This window comes from Lethenteron reissneri, chromosome 22 (assembly GCF_015708825.2).
Source record: "Lethenteron reissneri isolate LAM-NWPU_2019-01 chromosome 22, ASM1570882v1, whole genome shotgun sequence".
Lineage (NCBI taxonomy): Eukaryota > Metazoa > Chordata > Hyperoartia > Petromyzontiformes > Petromyzontidae > Lethenteron > Lethenteron reissneri.
Genome location: NC_083800.1, coordinates 8,723,338 through 8,749,400, shown reverse-complemented (window position 1 = coordinate 8,749,400; position 26,063 = coordinate 8,723,338). Strand labels below are relative to the sequence as shown.

The following is a 26,063-nucleotide window of genomic DNA, read 5'->3' as shown; positions in this document are numbered from 1 at the left end:
ACGGGTTGGCTATCCGGTTCCCTTGATGGTGCATTACAAGTCACACGTCATAGATGCTACACCCAATTTAATTAAAAACTCGTGTACCTTTTCTTCCACGTAGAATTAGTGATTTTTACACGGACTTGCAATTCAAACAATTGATTTACATGTATATATGTAAATCAGATATCAATTATGTGCAAAAACACAAGCCCTCTGCTTAAACAAGCTTCAGACACTGATCCTTTCTGTTGGTGGCCCTAAGCCAGTCATAGAAATGCCATATTGCTGTGGGTGAGGACCATTCCTTCTCCAGGACAGCCGTTATTAACGTCTCATTAAAAAATATATATATATAATGCAGTGCCTGTCTTAGATAACACTCGTGATGAAAACATACCATTCCAAAGGTACACCTGAGCAAAGTAATGCGGTCGGTATACAAGGTGGCAGGCTGAGGACTACCGCAACTGGTAGGCAAATTTGGCATTAAGTAAGGCTTTTGGGGCACTGCAAATTTTACAAGGCTGTTGATTTGCATAGATAATGTTGTGGCCAACTGTCAGCGCAGTGCAGTCTTGGGGGCAGGCGTTGCCCCCGTGTTTGCTGACTGCGTGACCCCCACCCTGCCACTGTGGACTCGATGGCCCTCGCGTCATCGTACCGGGAGCCTGGTGCTCGTTATCTCGTCACGTTGGGTCGCGCTCGCGTGCATCATGACCTTGCACGATTGTCGGAACATCCCAGAATCCCCACCAGGTTTTGCGGCAACTTAGCATTGTCGGCTTCACGCGTGTGCCGATTTTCCGTGACCAAAGACCGAGCTGCATTTCTGGGCCTTAATCTCGTTTTTTTATTGGAATGCTTAAAAAGGGGTGGGGGAGGGGGTCGGCCTGTGATGCAGAAGGGTTGGAGTGAGAAATGACCACGGCTCAAACCCCTTCGCTCTTGAGGACTTGGTGTTAAAGGGTCTGTCCTTCATGGCCCATTGCTCATTCACCTTCACACGACACCTGAGGCCACAGCTGGTTTTAACGTTCCAGTAGATGTTTACATCCGAGAATGTGACAAGCTGCAAGAAATAAAATTGCGTGTGAGCTTGGTTTGTTTAGTGGTTTCACTACTTTTATGAACGAAAGATTATCACTTTGAAGAGTCATGCCATTTTATCGATCAATTATATCTGTATTCTTTACTTAACCAGGTGACAGACTATTGAGATAATCAATATTTAACATTTTAACGTGAGCACTTGGACTTCTGTAGTTATGGAGTATATTTACTATTCATAATTTAGCTGTGGATTATTTTAACATTTTAAATATGGGTTCTGAACATGTTGCACAGTAGTCTAATCTCATGAATATAATCATAATCATCCATGATCTATCCACTGCTGCATAAAGGCCGATCTCAGCTGCTGCTGTCTCCCACAGTCCTGTGATCAATGTCTGTTTCCTGGCACAATGGCCCTCAGGGACTCCGATGGGATTTCTGGTCGGTTGCAGGAATTGAACCTCTGCCTCCATGTAAAGCAACCCTGCTGGGGGAGAACCCTGGCAACTGGGCAATCTGGAGCGAAAAGTTAATAAATTCAGACTTCGGTGTAGGCTTTGTCAAATAACCAAATTGCTTTGCTTGCCCGCTGCCCGAAAACGGCCAGATGTTAGATTCTCCATTATGGTCGATAAAGAAACATCGGGTTGCCTCCTGATAATTTACCTCCCTTTATTTTCAACGCACTCCGGCACGGAGGGGTGAAATATGGGCCGTTGAATTTTTTATAGCCTCATGTAAGCAGCAGCATCTGGCACCTATTCACAAATGAGCCTTCGGAAGTGAACGAAGCTTTCAGAAAGTGGGAGGGGGGGGCCCCTTTTGTATTTCGCGCTGGTAAACAAGTGTGCGCAGAGGGGGCGGCCTGCGTGATGTTAATGGGCTTTTGTGTTTGGCTGTTTCCCTCCTCACCCCCTGTAGGATACGCATTTCTGCTCTTCCAGGAAGAGAGCTCGGTGCAGGCTCTAATCGACGCCTGCATTAAGGAGGAAGACAAGCTTTATCTGTGTGTGTCCAGCCCCACCATTAAAGACAAACCGGTAGGCGTGTGTGTGTGTTTGCCATTCGACGCTGTGCGGCTGAGGTTTTTCTCTGTTATATTAACGTTAAGGCCGGGGGCTGCAATGTTAATGTGTGCGTGTGTGTAGCCTAACTTGGTTTAGTTCGAGTTTATTCCCTGGCCAGAGGGCGTAATCACATGATGATTATTGTGCTTGTCCCGTGCTTTGTGTGCATTTATACGTGTGGGTATTTATATAAATATATAGAAACACACAAGGATATGCCAAAACATTTTGAGATCTTTCCATGAGCGTGCTTGCACCCATGAATGCATTGTTCGTTCAGTTTAGTGTAAGAGTGCACTTATTCTGTTATGTGAATCCCACAAAAACACGTGACATGAGAAGCACAAACAGAAAGGTTGTGCAACTTGTTTTCATAATTCTGTAGCCTTTCTGCAGTGTATTTAAACAAAGTCTTTATATTTAAATGGCTACTCAGTAGATCATTCTGATTTATCATTGCTAAATGTAATGTTACCTATGTTACATATAATTTTGTAGGGAAAGGCTTGGCAATAATTTGTATTTTTTTGTCGATGCACACGTTCAGCAAGTTTAATTAAGTTTCATTTTTATTTGCACTTTAGATTTTTTTTATCCTGGAATTTGGCTAATAGGTGTCACCAAATGCTGCACTAATAAGCAATGTTCTCTTTGTAAAAAAAATAATTGATGCTCATATGGCAGGCCCATGTGCCCATTTTAGAAACCCAAATTGCCTTGTTCCTCAGAGGAAGCGATGCTCTCTCTGCATCTAAGTGAATTATGTCCAATTGAATTAGACTGAAAATGATGCCTCCCTACAACAGGGAAGACTTAGTTTCCAAAATACTCAATTTTAGTATTTTAAAATGTCTCGACGTTTTAAACAAAATAGTGAACAAGCCTCTAATGAACTGCATTGGTGTCCACTACAATGTTTTTTTTTTCTACATATAAATTAGAACATGCTGAGAAATCGTCATGTAATTCAAAAATGCATAATCATCAATGCTTCAGGCCCTAAAGTACGGGGATGTTGATCTGCCAGCCGCTTAGGAGAATTTGTCCGCTAAGACGAATCGACGCACGTTGCAAAAGACGTTCTTAAATCACTGTTACATGTGCAGGCATGAACCATTTGGTTGTAATTTACAAACTACCATGATCTCGCCCGTGTCACCAGAATTTGCACTCCCTCTGGTGCCGGCCGCGTGAGTAAGTGGGGCACGCCAGCCCCACCGTGTTGAGCACGTGTCTTCCCAATAGGGATGGCCTGTGTTCTCATCGGCTTTGGTGCTCGGCTTAGACCAATCAGAGAAGCCATCAAAGCGGTCGCATGGATCGCGGGTCGAGGGGTTACCGCGGCGTGGTGCAATTGCGGCACCCGGGAAGCGTGACTGATGTGGGGGGGGGGGGGGGGGCGAGTTACTCCGCGGCGTAAATCTTGTCCACCTGACATTTCTGTCAGTGTGTGAAATTGGAAAGGCGTGAAATCGCCGTACATCTTGTGCTGCTTGCGATTGTGGAAACTGTAGTCGTGTGTGTGTGTGTACGCAAATTACGATTCTGGTTTTGTTATATCGTGTACGGATCATCTGTGCCTTGTTTACTGTCCAACCGGACATTCGACCCATAGACGAACATTGGTCTTATAGAATAATAATGGATTTATGAGCATACATTGGACCCATAGGATAACATTGGACTTGGGAAACAATATTTGGTCCATAGACTAATAGTATAATTGGACTCCCTTCCATTATTCATTTGCATTAGACTGATGGTCTAACATTGGACTTTTAAACTAATATCGGGCCCGTAGTCTAACATTGGTCCATAGACTAACATTAGACTTGCTAATAGTAGACCCATAGAATGACACTGGAACAGACATTGCATTGTATCCTAACAATAGACTTACATAGACCAATATGTCACTGACATCCTAAATTGTCCAAGATTAACAAATTCACTGTGGCCAGGTGCAATTCCACATTTCCACTCGCTCGCCTCGCCCAGTCGGCCAACGTAACGCACGTAATGTTAAGGGCTCAAATGGAAATGGATGTGCCTGCTGACTGTGGCGTCCCTTTTCGCCCGGCGTGCAGGTGCAAATTCGCCCATGGAATCTAAGCGACAGTGACTTTGTGATGGACGGCTCTCAGCCCCTGGACCCACGCAAAACCATCTTCGTGGGAGGGGTTCCTCGCCCGCTCCGAGCCAGTGAGTACCGCTTCAGCCGCGCTTGGATCACTGCTCGCTCATTGTTTGCCCCCCCCCCCCCTGCCGTGTTTTAGTGACGTCAATTACGCAACTCAAATACGCAATTTCAAAAATCAAATCCCCCTAATCTCGCACATACGAACCTAGAACCCAGTGTCTCCAAGGCTGTCCGATGCAAATTTTAAACTAACTCGGACATCTGAATAGGTGTTTGTTTGCTCTGTATAGTTCCTTAGACGTGTTTTTAAATATTTACTGCATGTTTTGCCACGACGTCCGACGTTGCACTCCAAGAAATTTAATTCATTTCCTGGATATGCTCCCAGTGTGTGCAGCAAAATGTCGGACATCATGCTGAATAACATACGGTACAACCCGAAAACACATCGGGGAGATATAACAATAGCTGCTTGTTCATTGGGCTACAGCCTCCAAGTGGTTACGCGGGTGGTGGTCTTGAAGAAGGGACCATAATCACTTAACCGCTGTAGTCATTGGCTATGCGGCGTAATATAAACACAAGCACGAGGCACAGTGAAGCAAGCGCTCGGATCACAATCTGAAGGTCACGAGTTAAAATCTCGATCAGGGGTCGACTCGGCAATTAATTTTTCTCCAGGGTTGATAAAAGTAAGTGCCGCTTTATGGGACGTCATGAGTGGTTGTCCTCTCGACAGCCTCACCCCTGACATAGGAATATAGACTTTGTGGCTTATAAAAAGCAGTTGAGCAGGGTGCTGTCCGTAAATCCACTTTAACGTTTTACAGCAGAAAATGTTTACCGTTGTAGGCTAATGTTTTCTGTAAAGAAAAGCCATTGCGTGTGCGGGTTGTACCGCGCGTTTTTCGGCACAGATTCCGATTCACTCGAAGCCTCCTCCGGTCAAATAATGCTCCTGACCCAGCATAGCGTAGGGAGGCCCTCATCCGGCAGTAGATTGACCGAAGCGCTATCCATGTGTGCTCATGCGCCTGTGCATCGTGCGTCCGGACACGCTCTCCTCACGCAGTCGAGCTGGCGATGATCATGGACCGGCTGTACGGGGGCGTGTGCTATGCTGGCATCGACACCGACCCCGAGCTGAAGTACCCGAAGGGGGCTGGGCGCGTGGCCTTCTCCAACCAGCAGAGCTATATCGCGGCCATCTCCGCCCGCTTCGTGCAGCTGCAGCACGGAGACATCGACAAGCGGGTAAACGGCATCGCCCGAGTGCGCCGCTCGCTGCGCCGCTTGCACCGCATGTGGGGCTGTCTCCCCCACCCCCCCCCCCCATCTGCCAGTGTGAATGTCGTAGACTCCCTCTGCCAACGTGAAATGTCGTCGGCTTGGTTTATTTCAGTCGTCTGAGGGCCATGTTGTTAGTCATTTGAGTTTATTTGAGTGTTTAGTTTCTTTCATGTTACACGGTTGATCCTGCTTAGCCAGTTGCCCGACTATTCTACAAGGGAGATGTGGCTCTGGGTCAGCTGCACACACGGCATGGCTGGGGCTTGTGCCACTCGGTCGCTTTAAAACACGCATCCTGAGCGACTCAGCCATGGCTTGGCTCAGGCCCAGCTCTTGGATAATTCTGAGCATGGCTGGGACCACGGTGTTAACAGTTTTCCTGAACTAAACAAGTTAAGCATGGATTTGTGCTGGCTCACTTGCCTAAGAATGCAGGCCTTTGTCTAGTTGACAATCTGCAGACTTTTAGTCGAGTTTGTGGATTTCATATTGTAATTCTCTGAGCCTAATCGACTCTAGATGTATTTATTAGTTTTTTGTGCTTATACATCCATACAGAAGTCATTTGTCTCCTGATGTATGTATATGATCAGAACTATGTTATCTGGCATGCGAAGGTCCACCGTTATTCCAGGGCCACACCTTACTTTGTTCTTTGTCAATCGCTTCCACAGTCGTCTGAAGGATGTTTAGTTGTGCACCCAAATCCCCGCGAGCTTTAGCTTTCTAGCAAAGCCCGCTCGGCATGTACATATCTATTCGTGTGTGTACATTCGAGCGTATATATATATATATATACCGTGCCATCATTACTATGAGCTACATGAGTCACTTTGAAGTATGCAAGTCACTTGGCCTCCAGGAAGCTTCTAGTTGAGGCAGAAAGCCCACTTTGTAATTTAGGAGTTTTGACCCATTTAGTCACGCTGTCGGCAAGTCCATAGTCATATTCTTGGCCCATTTAAGTCAACCTCGTCCTTTTTAATTAGCAGCTTAGCTTTGTATTATTTCCTCCTGTTTACGACTACCATTATTGTCATTCGCAATCTAATATTGGTATGGTAGTGGCTTAGACAAGCGGGTTGTTCCAGGCCTGCATAATGAGCAGCTGAGTGCACTGCAACAAAACCCATGTACTATACTCTTGATTCAGCTCTCCCAATATTCAGCAATCGACACTGACCACGATAGTAAAGACCTACACGGTGTGGGGAGGCCCTCATCCAGGAATGACAAACTGGCTGTACTCAAATGTGGCTTCAAAATCAAAGCTACCTTTAGATTATGTTAATTTTTTCACACAATGCTTCGGGATGGTAAAATAAAGAATAGCTGCATATATAGAGTTGTAGGCATATATAGAGCTAAAGGCATGTATAGTGGGCAGAGGTTTTTAGTGTGATTGAAATGCATTTTGAGAATTGTGTACCAATGGAAGATGGTTTATACAAATTATTTCGTGATGTTAATCTCAATAATATGGTTTATCATTGACTATAGTCAAGGGCATACTGGGGACAAATCTTCAATCATGTTTTAAAATGGAAGTAATCGGCTTTCTGAGAAATGTATCATGGTAATAAAATGCTGCATATACCAGTTTTATAACCTTACCAGGAAAAGGTGTACTCACACCACTAAATACCGCGAAGATGTGACCCGCCGTCTTGTCTACTATCGTTTTTTGTGAAACATTCACATGTGACAATTCCTATCGGTTAGAGATTTAAAAGAAGGGAAAATGTAATTTGCCGTACTTTACACATTGAGGTCGCTTCTTATGAAGAATACCCACTTTAAAAAAACCACTGCATTTCCAGCAATGACAACGACGATGGCAGTGTTGCAGAGGCTGCTGCTTAGATGTTACATATATCTTGACGGCAGAAGAAATGAAAACTGCACGTTGTTGTTTTCTCTACGAAAGTCTTGACCAATCACCCTTGTGTCTGTTGGCGAGCAGGTGGAGGTGAAGCCGTACGTCCTGGATGACCAGATGTGTGACGAGTGTCAGGGTGCACGCTGCGGGGGGAAGTTCGCCCCGTTCTTCTGTGCCAACGTCACCTGCCTTCAGTATTACTGCGAGCACTGCTGGGCAAGCATCCACTCCCGAGCCGGCCGCGAGTTCCACAAGCCGCTGGTCAAGGAAGGAGCAGATCGACCTCGCCACATCTCCTACCGCTGGTGTTAAACAACAAACGAGTGGTGGTGGTGGGGTGGGGGGCACCTTTATAAGAGAGGGCGAGGTGGGATCACAAATGATATGAAATCACAAATTAATGCCGCCCGCCTCGCTCTCAAAACAAACCCTTTGCCCTTAAGCCCTGGGCTGCAGCTGATTAAAGATCGATCGATCGCATTGGTTCATGGTGGATTTTGCCACTCGTGCTGGCGTCGCCCTTAACCCAATGAGAAGGAACAGATGATGCTACTCTTAGCGGAGTATTGTGTTGAGCTGCGGCGATTCGTGGCCATTGTCAGGGGGAGGGGGGGGGAATGTGCTTAACTGTGAAGAACGCTCATTTGTACAGCATTGGCTGCAGCCCAGGTCTTCAATGAGAGGGCATAGCGCATGGCAAGAGGGAAAAATTTGTGTAACGCGCTAAAACTACCTACCAGCAACTGCTTTGGAAAAGCCGCACTGCATGACAAAGTACCATTGTGGATGGTAATAATTTGATTTGCTTCTGATATTGCCCAACTAATTATAAAAGAGCTGTTTTCATAGACTGACAAGCCTGACTACTGACATTCGCATGAAAAGTAGACTCTAAAAAGTGGTGAGTGGAAACAAAAACACTTTTGTCAAACAATGTACATATATTTATGCATTGTATTCTGAACAAAGATCCACGTGAGGAACCTATATAAAGGCTTGGCAGTTCGTTAAAATACTTTTCCCTCTTGCCACATTTCCACGTAGTTTGTAGTCCACAGGATCTGTCTTGTGATTCGCAAAGGATTGTGGGTGCCTCGGGTGTTGTGTGTTGAAAAAAAACAGACGATTTTTTTAATTTAATTTTTTGTAAAATCTCTATTAAATGATTACATTTTGGCATTAATGTAAAATATAATTTTTTAAAAGAAATAGTTGAGCAATGTCTCAGCATTTACATATTTTGAAAATGGAAAAAATAATATTTTTAAGAATTATTTATAAGTGTTAGAACGGGAAGTGTTTAGCACAAGTTTATTTGAGTGGTTTTGTTGTAAATGTTCAGACTGCGTCAAGTGCTTGCTCCTCACATGTGAGGCAGTACACCCTGATCTCCCACAATGCTTTGCTAGCCAGGGGTCCTGGAGACAGGAGAGCATTGCACCGGCCTCCAACCCGAACACGTAGGCATCCGATGTGTTTGCCTGTGCACAACAATTTAAACAAATATATTTAAATTTTGTTGAAAATAGGTCTAACCCAACTCATCGGCCACTTTAACCAGACATCAATCCATCAATCTGTATGTCAAAACTTAAGGAATAGATTATCGTTATTTTTTTCAAAAGCTAATATAAGAACGGAGAGAGAGGAAAAAAAATCGACAAAAATAAGTGCATGATGGCGCTTATATTATAGTATATATTCTGGTGTGCAGCGTCAGCGACGTGGCTTGACGTGACTGTGTTGCTGTGTGTTCACCACATCGACTAACCATGTCTCAGTGCAAGCTAAATGCAACATTGGCTATAAACAATCGCCGTAGATTATCGCTGAGGTTAACCTATAGCTAGAGAGCCATGCACTTGTTTTTTGTCTTGCTTATTTAATCGCAATTAACCGCTTATGTCAGTGCTGATGTGCACAAGCCTGCCATTTGCGCTCCCGAGAGCGTAACCAAAGCTAGAGTGGGGGGTGGTGGCGAGGTGCGCACCCGGGGAGGGGGCGCTGGGGAGGAACGGCGGCGGGGGTGCTCAAAGGAGGTGAACAATAAACGAAACGGAAAAAAAAGCACCCCCTGTGAAAAGAATAAAAATGGAACGCTCCACGGCGGTAGCTCATGGGAGGGGGAAACGCGTGTGGGGTAAAAACCGCCCGCAGAAAAACCTAATCTCGCGGGGGGTGGGTGGGTGGGTGGAAGGGTGATGGTGGTCATGCGCACGGCGTGGGTCGGTCAATCCGCGGGGGGCGTTCCGTTGTTTTCTTTTATTGTTAAGGGTGTATTTTTTTACTCATTTATTTATTGTTTTGGTCCTTATTTTGGGTGGGGTGGGGGGAGGTGTAGGGGTGGGGACAGAAGGTTTAGTTATTTTTGTATAATTATTATTAAGATGAAACCCCCTCTCCTTGCCCTCCTTCCTTTCCCCTCAGACGTGTCCTCTGGTGGTAGCAATCATACCGTCTCGGAGCCCCCTTCCCCAACACCGTCACAATCACGACGACGCATGCACACGTGCGCACATTGCATAAATCACGTGCTCGGCATAGACGTCAAACCGCAGAGCTTAAGGCAGAAAGGAATTGCCGTTTGCTCTCCATTTTGACTTGGAAGTGATTTGATACCTCAATGCGAATTGTTACAGCACATTCTTGGATAAACGCACGAAAAAAACGTAGATATGCTGCTATATAAGCGGATGTTGATGAGAGAGAGCGAGCGAGAGAGAGAAAAACATCTTTGCTATTTGAAAATTTCTATGTATTTACACAGAATGGCACTGTTGCACAGGTGAGACGTTTCCTAATCTACGGTAAACCTGCCACACAAGGAAAAAAAGTATATTGAAACGTTGCATAGTGATAGCATGTTTACTTGTAAGCTTACTGCATGTGCTACTGTATATTAATGGCAATTTTGGAGTGCAGACATTATCTGGATATACTTTTAAAACTATATAGGGAGTCGAGCTTGGCTGTCAGGGTACAAGCTGCACCTGTTAGCGAAACCTAAACATGAATAATAGCATGCTTTCCTATAAAGCTGTTAAAATTATTAATCACTGCAAAGAAACTACAAACCAATTTAATCTGCATTGCAGAGTGGAATGACCTTATAAGGAGCACTAGTTATGGTTGAGGTGTGTACATGTTAACGCTGAAGTTTAAACCTTAAGGTGTGCATGGCGTTTTGTTTTTTCTAATCTTCATTTTAAACCGTAGTTCTTTCCCCGCATAGATAAAACTAAACCCCCCACCACATTTCAAATTTAGCATGCCTAATTACATTTTCCTTTTTTTAATGCCACATTTGTAACAGCTGCTTTTCGTTTAGAGAAACTACATTAAATGTATACACACACTAGTAAAAAAAAATGACAGGTAATATTAATTATAATAAACCTCAATTTTATTTTGGCACACCAAAGACGGATGCTGCACCGTAGTGGTTCAAACAAAATTGCGACGATAAAAACTATTAACCAAAATGTTCAGCCCCCCCCCCCAACGCTAGTGCAAAACCGTAAGAACAGCGTCCGATTTACTCTGCAGTAAGTCAAAATGGAGACAAGCTTCACCCTGCCCCCCCCCTACCTTACACCACAAACCATCCTTAACTTGAAGCTGCAGTAGAGTACAGAATCCCCTCCTCCCAAGGCTTGAATATAGAGTGCTGCTGTGATTGTTTATCTCACAAAGTATTGTGCGGGTGTTTTTTCGACTCACTAACAAAGATACTGGAAAAAAATGTATAACCTAAGAAAGGGGTTTTTTTTCCTCATAGTATTTCTAAAAAGCATTTAGCGAGTTACTAGCGACGATATTGATATTGTAGCGGTCGCATTATTATAGCCTATGGCAAATTTAGCGTGGCGTTACTGTGTGTTCAGTGTTGTGCTGTATTGTGCGTTTTTTCCCCGTCATCGAGTTGCTGTCATGGAGCTGAATTTTTGATGTTTTGGAAAATGACTTGAGCTTTTTGTACTGGTGAACTAATTTCTGTCTAATCACATTTTGAGATGGGAGACGAACGATTCCTGGGCCTTTTGGTGCGTCGTTTGCTGCCCAATAGTGGTTTTCTATTTTTCATAACCCACATCCACATTTGTTGGTATGCACTACTTTTGTATCCTTAGGACAATTTTTTCAGACACACAGACTTTTGTAGGCATGCTTCTCTCTGCTGCATCTTTTTGCAATACCTCAATTTTTCAGAAGCAGGAAAGAAAGAATATTTTCTAAGTTTATTATTCATAAAAATGTATAATTTAATTCTGCATGAAAAAAATTAAGAGATGGAAAACTTTTATTTTTTGCATCGCTCTGCTTTCTAAACTTCGAATTGACTGAGAGCTTTTTATATACTTTATTGTAAAGAATTGTAGGTAGCGCTGGCTTAATGTAACTATAGCCTGGATCTTTATTCCAAAATCCCTTCGTGAAAACAAATCTGGTGGTTTTGGCTGTTCGGGACAACGCTAAAATGTTCAGAAGACGAGATGAATCTCATGTCGACAGTGTGTTCTTTAGTCTGCTTGGCTTCCTAGCTCAGGGGGGGTTCACTACCTAAAGCGCGCACACCGGCTTACAGACAGACGCTCGCTTCAGGTCTTGGCATGGCAATACATTTTACGTGGCCCTCAAATCACACATAGTTTTATTTTTGTATTTGATTTGTGTTTATTTTCTTACAGAGTTTTGCTGCGCGTGGGGTTCCGTCGAAGAATGTTGCTGTAATTGTTGTAGGTTCGATGGGAAATGGAAAAACGAGTTGTCCATTTTTGAAAATCCGTTAATGTTCAGGAGAGTGCGATCTGCTCTGAAAAAACAAACAAACAAATCTGCAGACTATTTGCGGATTCGGTTTATGTATGAGGAAACTTGTTCCTGTTTTTTTGGTTTTTACTCTTTAATTTTTTTACCTTTTAATTTTTGGTTTGTATTATTCCATCGTAACCAAAATGGACCTTAATATGTAATTTAATTCTTAAATTATTATGGTAATGAAGCTGATATGATGACACTTGCAATTGTGCATTACGGAGAAATGGCATTTAAACCCACAATGCAACAGGTCACAAGGATTCAGAAGGATTGCACAGGCATGGCTTTCAACACACCTGCTCTCGGCATTGACACTGTTGTAATGTGCAATAATAATAATCATTAATATTATTCATAAAGCTAAAAAAAGGCCTGGAAACTTAGATTTATTTTTTGGTGCAAAATCTTTTTGACTTTGTTATCCACTCATTTTTCTACTGTAGTTTAAAGAAGAGAGAAAGAAACCCCTTATTTTTCATATTAAGTTTATACTTAAATACAATTGTATGATTGTAATTATTTTAGAAAGATTTTTTCAGAAAAAGGGGGAGATTTTTCACACTTTTTCATAATTATTTTTTAGTTTCTTTTAAAAAATATATATAAAAGATCTTGGGAAAACCTTTCATTTAATATTTTTTTTGTATTTCTATGTTGGAGTATATAATTTTATGATCTAATTCTATAAAGTTTGTTTTTATTGACGATTTTTTGGAGATGGAATTTTTTTGTTATTTAAAAAAACTAGACTCTAAAAACTCAACGCTGTGGTTTACACTAGAAAAAAACTGGGTTGCTGGTTTCATTTAGTGCAAGGCGAGTGGTGATTGCGCAGTTTTTGAGCAGAGGCTAGCAGGAATGAATAGTGCTCTTCATAATAAGAATGTATATGGAGAGTTAAATAAATGATATGCTTATGACACAATGTTTATATGTTTTTAAAATAAACAGATTCCCACATTCTGGTATGGATATGCATTTACCTCCTCACGTTTCTTTGTGTATCTACACTATCAAAAAAAAATGGTTTGGTGTTTTCAGCATAGCCTGTGGTACTTGAATCTGGGTAAAGTGTTTCTGTATCGAAAGGATTTGTCGCAAAGCATTATTATCTTCAGGTAATTCCTCAGTATTTGTAGTGTGAATGTTAATTGCAAAAATTAAACTGTATACGTCTGCTTTAAGCTAACCCCTGTCCGCGTGTGTGCTTTTTCTTCTGACTCTAATGCTTCTTCTGACTCTTTTGGTTCTAACACTTTGTTATGAAATCAAGCCTGCAACCACTCCTAATACTGTGGCTTCACGATCTTTGTGTGTTTTTTTGTTTTTCCATGTTAATGATTTTGCCAATAGTGCTGCTTATTTTAACAAAGCTATAACTAACCTTACCGTATACAGTAAAACAATTTTATTTGGGCCCAGGTTGACACGTTGACGAAATCGCTGGAAACACATCAGCCGTGGTTATTTGCGCGCATCGTTGGTTATGGAGACATGGGTACATTTTCTCAATCTAAAAGGAACATTTGCCAACACCTTATTTACCAACCCCTATCAATTTGAATGGAAAACTGCCACATTTTTCAAAACCAATTTCTACAGCATACCAAATTTCTATTTGTGTCGAAATGTTTTTTTGAGCATTCTATAAAGCAGTATGGTTAGCTTTGAACGACCTGGTTAAAATTCTGGCAGTCCACAATTTAAATAAGTACATTTGGCAAGTATGCGAAATGCTTTCTGACGCTGTGTGCACTCACAGACACGGCTCTCACCAGTAATGGAAGACTCCTGCTCATTCTACCAAGCCATTAATTTCACGCACAATATTCCCAAACATTCACTTTCAGACGGGCACATAGCTGCAACAGTGACACCGTTTACATGAAACACGTTATCACCAAAACCAATGCAAATTAACACTAGATTAGATTTTGAATAGAGTTCAATGGTTAATGCGATGATCCAGGTGAGTGAGTGAGCAGCCTGCCTTGTAACAATTGATTTTGCTGCGGGATTAGCTGTAATGCCCATTTTAATGAATAGCAATGTAGCCGGCTGCAGACTGATTTGAACATTGCAGTACAGTTATGACTTCAGCTGCCGAGGACAGTCACACAATGCACTGCATGTCATTCGATCTCGGGATCTGAAGCTAAGCATGCGGTTGAGCCTGGCATGTCCTGGGATGGATGCCCAGGTTGTCATTCACTTCTGTCGGGCTGCGAGGTGGCCAATAGAGAGGGCATTACAAAAAACAAATTGGACAGAGTGGTCTTTATGTCTTGAGCCCCAATTAAATTATCTAAAACTTAATTTTCTTGTATCCCAATGGGTGTGTAATAATATGAAATAAAATGACAGGGGTCCGTTAATTCGGGGTCAAGATATCTGGACCACCCTGTACTGTGCTTTGACGAGGCCCCCGTGTCTCTGCCTCTCCCACCTTCAATCCACACTGATCGGCATGGAGAAGTCTGGTTAAATTAACCCTCCCTCCACAGTTTTCAATTCATTGGCTCCACCAATGAATTGAAAACTGATAAACAGTACTGGTATCATCTTCTTGGTTCTTTCGGTAAAATCACGTAGAATGGAAATAATAAAAATAAAACATAAAAAATAGCGAGATTTATTATATTATTTTATTATGTTTTATTTTTATTATTTTATTATTTCCATTCTACGTGACTTTACCGAAAGAACCAAGAAGATGAATCCCTGCAGTCACGAAAGCTTTAAATCGAAAAAAAAGTACTGGTATCATTCGGTTAGTGAACGTACAGGCACACACACACTCCATGGTGGGGCGCGGGTAAGTTGTTTCTACATGACCCGGTGGTTTAAATGTGGCGAGGCAATGAGGTGCGTGAGGTCCGTTGATTTTTTCCCCCCCACGAAAATTAATGACTGAAGGATTCCCTGGCTGACTGCTAACGCCTATCCGGTGTATGGCTTTTGAAGAGTGGCTTTGCACCACGCGCCAGTTTATTGTAAATGGTATAGCGAATAAGCAATGCGTGTGGCCAAATAATCAGAAGTGGGTGAAATGCTTTTGACCTGGTTCTCATGAACATCAATCTTTCAAATGACACACCATCCATTGGAATTGGTGTAATGGGCTGATAATTTGTTGTCCCCAGACAAACGTGCAGATGAGTGCCTCATTTAGGTGTAGTTTTAGGTTTTCCTTTTTCGAACATACACGTTTTTCCATTACAAAAGCATTAAAAAAAGGTCAATCGCAACTTTTAAAAAATCTATTTACATTAATCCATAAAGTTACATGCCACCGTTTTTATTACTCGGAGTAATAAAACAATAGTGCCATCATCCCTGGACAAGTGACAGAAAAATACGTACACAGACACCATTGGAAACTCCTTTGCCAGTACTAAAATATGATAATTGTTTTTCTACCCTTTTATCTGGCAACAAAACTGACACCTTTTTTACAAGGAGTCACGTTTGCATTGACCACAATACCTGCGGTCGGAATGCAAACAAAAAACACAACTCTGATAATGTATGCACTGTCCTTGAAATTGATTGGTCCACACCCGAGACAGCTTTCCTTAGAGCCTAGTCTCACATGTGTTGGACCAGATGACACCAAATCAATTTCAAGGACAGTGCATACATTATCAGAGTTGTGTTTTCTGTTTGCATTCCGACCGCAGGTATTGTGGTCAATGCAAACATGACTCATTGTAAAAAAGGTGTCCGTTTTGTTGCCAGATAAAAGTGTAAAAAAACAATTATCATACGTACACACACTTTTTAATCATTCGTTTCTCAATCCGCTTGTCCTGGTAAGGGTCGCGGCGGCAGCGTGTTGAGTCGTGGCGGTCCAGACCTCCCTTGCCCTCGCGACAGACTCCAGCACTACATCACTAGACACTGCTACACTACACTATACACTACTACTATACACTATACAGTGCTACACTACACTATACACTACTACACTATACACTGCACTACTATACGCAGATGTTCCCAGGCCAACCGAGCGACATGGTCCCGCCAGCAGCGTGGCCTGGGACGGCCCCGGGGTCTACGCCCAGTGGGACGTTGCTGCTGCTGCTGCCCGGTAGAATTCCAGGGGAAGTCTACCGAGGGGACATCCTTACCAGGTGGCCGAACCACCTCAACTGGCTCGCCTCGATCCAGAGGAGCAGCAAGCTCGACTCTGAAGATCTCCCGGATTACCGAGCTCATCACCCGAAAATGCTTAATAATCATAATAAAAAAAAAATTGCAATGTAATTATGCAATGGCATGATAAAGATATATCATAAGTCACAATCAGACGTTCATTTCCCATCAAGGTGTATATAAGTCCAAACCTATATGTACAAAGGACTCTGCAAACTTTTCAAAGGGGACACTACTGAATCCTATTCAAAATGTCATTGTGACAGCACACTTGTACAGTGATGGGAGTCAGTTTCCTCTTAAATATAATGTATATTTTGGGACTGTGAAGATGCAATTTGAAGGTTGCGAGTTCAAATCCTGATTGGAGGTTGACTCATGCTGTCATCCATTAGACGGAGATAAAATAAGTACCACTTTGTGGTCAAATAAACGGTGGTTGTGCTATTCTTACCACTGATATAGGAATGTGGAATTTTATGTTAATGGCTCAGGGTTGTAAACAGATGAGCAAGAAATCTTACTTGGACTTTTGCCTTTAAAGATGTAACAAAGTTCCATGTGCACCTGCACAAAATGCGTTTAAAATGCCCTTAATTTATAAGTTGCATTGATTCTACCCAGTACACCACGGTTATGTGATTACATTTATGTGCAATGTACAATACTGCATTCGTAACACTGGCTCAATAACCACAATTTGTTATACAAAAAAAAACAGCAGCCATGTGACCTTGGACTGCGTTTTATACCAATGCACCCTATGACATATCACAACACTATCCCCGTTTATTGCATTCGTGTCAACAATAATGCTGTCCAGTGTCTGGAGCCCGACTTGGCGTTGTTGGTATCTCTTTTGAAGCATACACTTTACCTCATTCCAAAATCTTTTAATTAAAGATCACGTCACCACTTTTCTTAATAGCCATATACATTCATCCATAAAGTTGCGTGCCATCGTTGTTTTTATGTCAGAGCAACAAAACATAATAGCATTTGTGATGAGCATGCCAGTGACTGATGGCTCAAACTATTTTCTTATCTTGCTCGCCCATCTGGATAAACCGGGTTCCATAGGCTTTCATGTACTGCCAGTGTAATTGAATTATCAATGTTATTGGCCACACCTGAGGCTGGCACTTTGCAATCCCCAATTTGGCTGGCCGGGCCTGTGTTGGGGCCCAGTTATTTAGTATCATGCCCATAAACCATCTGCATCAGACCACGCACGAGCCACAAATCTCGAGCCAACGTCTTTTATCTCTGTATTAAATAACTTTATACAAGGACATTTCATTAAGCTGTTATATGGCCAGCTTAAATGGAAGGCCCTGGATTTAAGAATTCTGCCAATTTTAGACTGGAGAGAGAGGGTATCATTTCACATTTGATGATACCGAAGTAAAACAAATTTTCAAAGCATGCTACTAATTAACAGGCAAACACCATTAACACTAGGCTTATTTTAGCTACATATGTTAGTACAGTACTAAATTATTAACCATACAAAACAACAACGTGATTTCTAAAATTGTGGATTCTCGTGCTAAGAAATGCGTATGGACCTTATTTATTACACTATCCTTTAAGCAAAAGTATTTGTCATTAATTGAACATAAATTAGGCTGTGTTTCTATCCTTATCAAAATGGTTTTTTTTATACTGTGTGAAATCTGAAGGCAAGAAATTGAGTTTTATAGGACTTCTAACCAGGCAGCATGAAATTAATGAGCAAATGCGTGCAGAGCTGGCAGGGTTTGCCCTGAAGAGTTGCAGATGGTCTGCCAATCCATGAACCCTATAAAATACATTCCTTCCGAATGTACAATATCAAAGCGTTGTCCAATATCAAAGCGCTTCTATTTAAGTGGTTACGTAGTTTTTAGTTTATCTCTCTGATGTATGTTTTTATTGTACTGCGCCTTTGTTCGGCATAGTGCCAAACATTTCTCTCCAACGTTACGGTTGAGCTTATTTCGGCATGGCCAATATGCCTGAAAAAGCACGTGGAGCGAAACGTCAGCTATCATGAAAAACAAAACGCGGTAAAACCTCGAGAACACGTCGGATAGTTATATACAGCACAGCCATGCACGCTTATGTGGTAGTTAAATGTTTAGCTGGGAGATTCAACGTCACAATGTTGGAGGTACATATTGAGTTGCAAGCGACAGCGTTCAATATGAACGTGAGACAAATATTCTTCTAAAACGCAGTGGCCGTTGGTGTCCTTTTGTTTGCACATATATAATAAACATAAACTACGTCGCAATGGTTCCCAGTCGTTTTGTAGCCACAGATCATGTTGAACCCTCGACAGTTATTCCGCAGACCAACATGCACCAATAACATTACGATCGCAGGATCTGCAACAACACTATGGGCCGCTTCCCATCACAGCAGCTGTGCATAGACCACAGGCCGGGGACACACTGCTCAATTGTATATCTTTCAGATATGTTTGAGCGTAGCGTGTAGCAAAACAGCACAACCATTGCGCTTGCAATTCGTAGGGTAACAGATGGAACACCACATTACCACAGAGTAATGCTCACCGACACGTGGCAAATCTCTGGCAATCGGAATGGAGTTCCCAAGCTATGCTGTTACTCGGCAAGTTGCAGTAATTAACACTCTAATGAGCTCTGGCCCAACATTAAACATTGCCCGCTGGCATCATGCTTCATGTAAATTCTCAAATACAAATTAAAATCGCTAATCCAAAATAATGACAAAATATTACGCAGAAATGCAAACACTCGACAAGAAACCCAAGTTGTATATACAAAGACAAAAATTGCTTGGGAATTAACATACTGTATAAACCTACTTCACATTATATTCTTGGTTCTTTCCAAAATCTTAAATAAACACAAGCTACAGGTCCGATTCAACACATTACATACAATCCGTGATCTGGTTCCGTCTATAAAAGATGCGATTCCGGACATAAAGTACCCTGGTGTCTACAAACTGAGTTGCCTCTGTGGTAGTAGTAACAATGGAGAAACTAAAAGCCATGTCTCGGACCGCATCCGTGAACACAAAGCAGACCTAAAACACGGTAGGACCAACACCTCTGCTGTGGCAGATCACTGTTATAATTCAGTGGGCTCACATGACATTGACTTCTCCAAGACAGAGGTTCTCTGCAAGCCATCTGGCTACCATGAGAGATTCGTTCATGAGGCTATCCACATATACAAACACAGAGACAATTTCAACCGAGAAGATGGATTCTGGCTCAGCAATCATTGGAAGGATTTGATAAACCATTTCGGGTCTTAACTGATTGTGTTCACGCTTACGGTGACTTTCAGACCGCATTCCATTCTCTTCGTCTCCCCCTCCTCTTTTCCGAACATAGATGGACTCGCCCGTCTGAACAACTGCCAAATCGCTGTCCGTGGTGCTGACGTTAAGAAAAAAAATTAACCCGTAAAAAAAGTTTTTCACTATAAATCCTTTATATGCGTGGCTGCTAGAGTCCTCTCGTCCTCTGGCTTGAGATGGCTGCCACATATGGGTCAGATGATTGCCTGCCACCATTAAGCAATTGGTAATTAAATATAATATTTTTGTCCTAAAAAGTGTAAAATTTTGGAAATGTCTTTTTCACGAACATTAATTGTCACGCACAACGAGTCTGTGTGGAAAATGTCAGCTCGATTGGATCACGGGAAGTGGGTTAAAAAACGACCGAAATATTTACACGGTCCTAAGCAAGCAAGCAAACTTAATTTAAAAACCGCCACGTTTTTCAAAATTTCTTGCTACGGATTTCACACCTGATGATGATTGCTTGTGTTGCAGTCTAAACGTCGTGAGAATGTTATTGTTTTATATTTGTATTATTTTATGATTTCATTGTTTCCCTTCTACGTGACATTACCGAAAGAACCAAGAACAGTCACGAAAGCTTTAAATAAAAATCATTAACAGGTCACGTCCTGCACATGGACACCCCCCTCATTAATAATATTTAGCGGGTGACGTCACTGCACATGGGGGGACCGAGACGCCTCTTCCCCCCTTTTCAGCGTCAACTTACAACCCTCACTACAAAGGCAGAACCCTCACGTCACGCATCTCCGTAACGCTGTTGTTGAGACATCAAAGTAAAAAGGACGTATTGATGAACAACGGATTATAATATAGATGTGAAGTTTTCGTGACTGCAGGGATCCATACTCTTTGGTTCTTTCGGTAAAGTCACGTAGGTAGAACATAAAATACATTCAATCACGACGTTTTGGGCGCAACACAATTGCTGTGGTTGTCCCACCTGATGACGGGCGCTTGCGTTGCGCCCGAAACGTCGTGATTTAATCTATTTTATACCTACGTGACCTTACCGAAATAACCAAAGAGTAAGGGATTATAACCTTTAAATGCAATAGGTCTGTGTCACCGCGCACTTACAAATTGCACACGAATTGATGCAATGATTATATCACGTCGTGGTCTGCTTTTCGCTTGCAAGTTTCAGATTTACTGCAATACACCCGTCGTCCTTGGACGGGCAAAAGGCGAGTTATTGAATAAGAAGCATAGCTTGATGCCTTTCAACAAGGTTCAATTTCAGCAAGGTGTTTATTTGGTGTTTGAATATCTCAACACCTGTGTTGGAAAGGGTACCTCTTATTCTTCTCATTCCATAATTCTGTTGAGTTTTTAAACACATTCCTGCGGAGGGAGCTGGTAGGAACGTTGGGTTGCTCGGTCAATGGCCAGGGTCAACGGCGGCGTGGTGTATTCCGCAAATATGCCCGACTGTGAGGGCGGGCACAAGCCGGCGTGAGTAGGTTAAACGTTGAGTTTTATAAGGGCACCACGGGGTGACCAGCCCCTCCCCACCCAGCCCCACCCCTCCCACCCCCACCCAGCCCCACTCTCCCCACCCAGCCCCTCCCCACCCCACCCAGTCCCACCCTCCCCACCCAGCGCCACACTCCCCACGCAGCCCCTCCCCACCCAGCCCCACCCCTCCCACCCCACACCCAGCCCCACTCTCCCCACCCAGCCCCTCCCCACCCCACCCAGTCCCACCCTCCCCACCCAGCGCCACACTCCCCACGCAGCCCCTCCCCACCCAGCCCCACCCCTCCCACCCCCCACCCAGCCCCACCCAGCCCCACCCTCCCCACCCAGCCCTTCCCCACTCTCCCCTCCCCACCCAGCCCCACCCTCCCCACCCAGCCCCTCCCTACCCTCCCCTCCCCACCCAGCCCCTCCCTCCCCACCCAGCCCCTCCCTGCACGACGGACGGACGGACACAATAATCCCCTGTGGGTTGGTGTAACCAGGAGGTTGCTACCAGTATTAATTGTGCTTGCTGCAGCACTGCCAACACCGCAGCGGTAGCAGCATCGCCAAATTGTTCAATGGGTTGTGGGTCGTTCTCAAACAATATCGGCGGCGGTGCTGCTGAAGTGGTAACAAATTTCGATTTAAAGCTTTCGTGACTGCAGGGATCCATCTTCTTGGTTCTTTCGGTAAAGTCACGTAGAAGGGAAGTAATAAAATAATAAAAAATAAAACATAATAAAATAAAATAATTCTCACGACGTTTCGGCGACAACGCAAGCAACCTGAAGACGGCTGCTTGCGTTGTGGCCGAAACGTCGTGAGAATTATTTTATTTTATTATGTTTTATTTTTATTATTTTATTACTTTCCCTTCTATGTGACTTTACCGAAAGAACCAAGAAGATGGTAACAAATTGGCCACGTGCGTTCACGTGCCAACTTTTAACAGTGGCTGCGTCGGGGTGGCGGAGGGTATACGACACAACAAAAATACCGACTAAGGAATGCCATAATTTGTCATTGCTGGGAAGTTGGTTGGTGGTGCATGCCTGTAATCCAGCAAATGATTGGTGAATCGGGAGAAGGCGGTTCAAGCAAGTGGACTAATCGCCATCTGTTCCCATCTATACGGCGGTTATAGAGCGTTGTGCCCCATCTCGCAAGGCGTGGGTTTCCTTCCAAATCATCATTAATCGTCTGAAAACATCCTTAAATTAAAAAAAACGTTAATTAGCGGCGAAAACTCTCCAGCAAAAAAATAGAGTCACGAGGCTCAGTTGTGTGGCTGTCGATATAAATAAACGCGTTTACATTTAAAATAAAAATAAATTCGTTACTCCGCGCGAATCTGCGCGCTGGTGAATGCGCAGGCGAAGCGCCGTTCACCGCGAATCGCGCGGGGTCCGAATCGTGCCCCTTGGGCCTCCACGCGATCGCCAAGTAAGCGACAAATGCAGCCTTAGCTCGTCTGTCCCCTCGATTTTATAACAAAAAAAATCACGAAACAATTAAATTAAACTCATTAAGGCGCTCGCGAACGCGCGGCCATGGCTTCGAACCTCCCGCCGGGCGACCCCAAGCTGGTGTCCAACATCGTGGGTCACCTCAAGTCGCAGGGAATGTTCGATCAGTTCCGTCGCGACTGCTTGGCCGACATTGACACGAAGGCAAGGCCTCAACTACAGCCTCGCACACTCAGCTCACCACACTCACCACACTCACCATACCACACTCACCACACTCACTCACCACACTCACTCACCACACCACACTCACCACACTCACCACACTCACCACACCACACTCACCACACTCACCACACCACACTCACTCACCACACTCACTCACCACACCACACTCACCACACTCAGCTCACCACACTCAGCTCACCACACTCACTCACCACACTCACCACACCACACTCACCACACTCAGCTCACCACACTCACCACACCACACTCACCACACCACACTCACTCACCACACCACACTCACCACACTCACCACACTCACCACACCACACTCACCACACTCACCACACCACACTCACCACACCACACTCACTCACCACACTCACTCACCACACCACACTCACCACACTCAGCTCACCACACTCAGCTCACCACACTCACTCACCACACTCACCACACCACACTCACCACACTCAGCTCACCACACTCACCACACCACACTCACCACACCACACTCACTCACCACACTCACCACACCACACTCACCACACCACACACACTCACCACACTCAGCTCACCACACTCACCACACTCACCATACCACACTCAGCTCACCACACTTACCACACCACACTCAGCTCACCACACTTACCACACCACACTCACTCACCACACCATACTCACCACACCACACTTACCACACTACACTCACCACACTCACCACACCACACTCACCACACCACACTCACTCACCACACTCCCCACACTCGCCACACTCACCACACTCACCACACTCACCTCACCACACTCACTCACCACACTCACCACACCACACTCACCACACTCACCACACTCACTCACCACACTCACACACTCAGCTCACCACACTCAGCACACTCACCACTCACCACACTCACACACTCAGCTCACCACACTCAGCTCACCACACTCACCACACCACACCACACTCACCACACCACACTCACCACACTCGCCACACTCACCACACTCACTCACCACACTCACCATACTCCCCACACTCAGCTCACCACACTCACCACACTCACTCACCATACCACACTCAGCTCACCACACTCACCACACTCACCACACCACACTCACCACACTCAGCTCACCACACTCACCACACTCAGCTCACCACACTCACTCACCACACTCAGCACACTCACCACACTCACTCACCACACTCAGCACACTCACCACACTCACTACACCACACTCACCACACCACACTCACCACACTCACGACACTCACCATACCACACTCAGCTCACCACACTCACTCACCACACTAACCACACTCACCACACTCACCACACTCACTCACCACACTCACCACACTCACTCACCATACCACACTCACTCACCACACTCCACTCACCACACTCAGCTCACCTCACTACACCACACTCACTCACCACACTCACCACACTCACCACACTCACCACACTCCACTCACCACACTCAGCTCACTTAGCACACTCAGCTCACCACACTCACCACACTCCACTGACCACACTCGGCACACTCACCACACTCAACACCACACACAACACCACAAACTCACCACACTCCCCACACTCACTACACTCACCACACTCACTCGCCACACCACACTCACTCGCCACACCACACTCACTACACCACACTCACCACACCACACTCACCATACCACACTCACCATACCACACTCATCACACCACACTCACCACACCACACTCACCACACTGACCACAACACACTCACCACACTACACTCACCACACTACACTCACCACACTCACTCACCACACTGACCACACTCACCACACCACACTCACCACACTCCCCACACCACACTCACCACACTCACCACACTACACTCGCCACACTCACCACACTCACCACACCACATTCACCACACCACATTCACCACACCACACTCACCACTCTACACTCACTACACTCACCACACCACACTCACCACTCACCACACTCACCACACCACACTCACCACACTACACTCACCACACTCACCACCACACACTCACCACACTCACCACACCACACTCACCACACTCCACTGACCACACTCGGCACACTCACCACACTCAACACCACACACAACACCACAAACTCACCACACTCCCCACACTCCCCACACTCATTACACTCACCACACTCACCACACTCACTCGCCACACCACACTCACTCGCCACACCACACTCACCACACCACACACACACCACACTCACCACACTACACTCACCATACCACACTCATCACACCACACTTACCACACCACACTCACCACACTGACCACAACACACTCACCACACTACACTCACCACACTACACTCACCACACTACACTCACCACACTACACTCACCACACTGACCATACTCACCACACCACACTCACCACACTCCCCACACCACACTCACCACACTACACTCACCACACTCACCACACTACACTCACCACACTACACTCACCACACTCACCATACTACACTCACTACACTCACCACACCACACTCACCACACTCCACTCACCACACTACACACTCGCCACACTCCACTCACCACACTACACACTCGCCACACCACACTCATCACACCACACTTACCACACCACACTCACCACACTGACCACAACACACTGACCACACTACACTCACCACACTACACTCACCACACTACACTCACCACACTGACCATACTCACCACACCACACTCACCACACTCCCCACACCACACTCACCACACTACACTCACCACACTCACCACACTACACTCACCACACTACACTCACCACACTCACCATACTACACTCACTACACTCACCACACCACACTCACCACACTCCACTCACCACACTACACACTCGCCACACCACACTCATCACACCACACTTACCACACCACACTCACCACACTGACCACAACACACTCACCACACTACACTCACCACACTACACTCACCACACTACACTCACCACACTGACCATACTCACCACACCACACTCACCACACTCCCCACACCACACTCACCACACTACACTCACCACACTCACCACACTACACTCACCACACTACACTCACCACACTCACCATACTACACTCACTACACTCACCACACCACACTCACCACACTCCACTCACCACACT

At 44.6% G+C, this 26,063-nt stretch overlaps 2 protein-coding genes across 4 annotated transcripts in view; both read left to right on the top strand.

The window, feature by feature from the left end:
• Nucleotides 1–13,202, top strand: part of CPEB3 (cytoplasmic polyadenylation element binding protein 3) — a 94,535-nt gene extending 81,333 nt beyond the window's left edge. For both annotated transcript variants that reach the window (XM_061556529.1, XM_061556528.1), the window contains 4 exons: nucleotides 1,960–2,078; nucleotides 4,193–4,307; nucleotides 5,318–5,499; nucleotides 7,499–13,202. In XM_061556529.1, the coding sequence (XP_061412513.1) occupies nucleotides 1,960–2,078; nucleotides 4,193–4,307; nucleotides 5,318–5,499; nucleotides 7,499–7,726 (644 nt within the window). In that variant the 3' untranslated portion in view covers nucleotides 7,727–13,202. The remainder of the gene's footprint in view (nucleotides 1–1,959; nucleotides 2,079–4,192; nucleotides 4,308–5,317; nucleotides 5,500–7,498) is intronic.
• A 9,422-nt stretch (nucleotides 13,203–22,624) lies between these two features.
• Nucleotides 22,625–26,063, top strand: part of LOC133345607 (biorientation of chromosomes in cell division protein 1-like 1) — a 37,057-nt gene continuing 33,618 nt past the window's right edge. For both annotated transcript variants that reach the window (XM_061556527.1, XM_061556525.1), the window contains exon 1: nucleotides 22,625–22,869. In XM_061556527.1, the coding sequence (XP_061412511.1) occupies nucleotides 22,750–22,869 (120 nt within the window). In that variant the 5' untranslated portion in view covers nucleotides 22,625–22,749. The remainder of the gene's footprint in view (nucleotides 22,870–26,063) is intronic.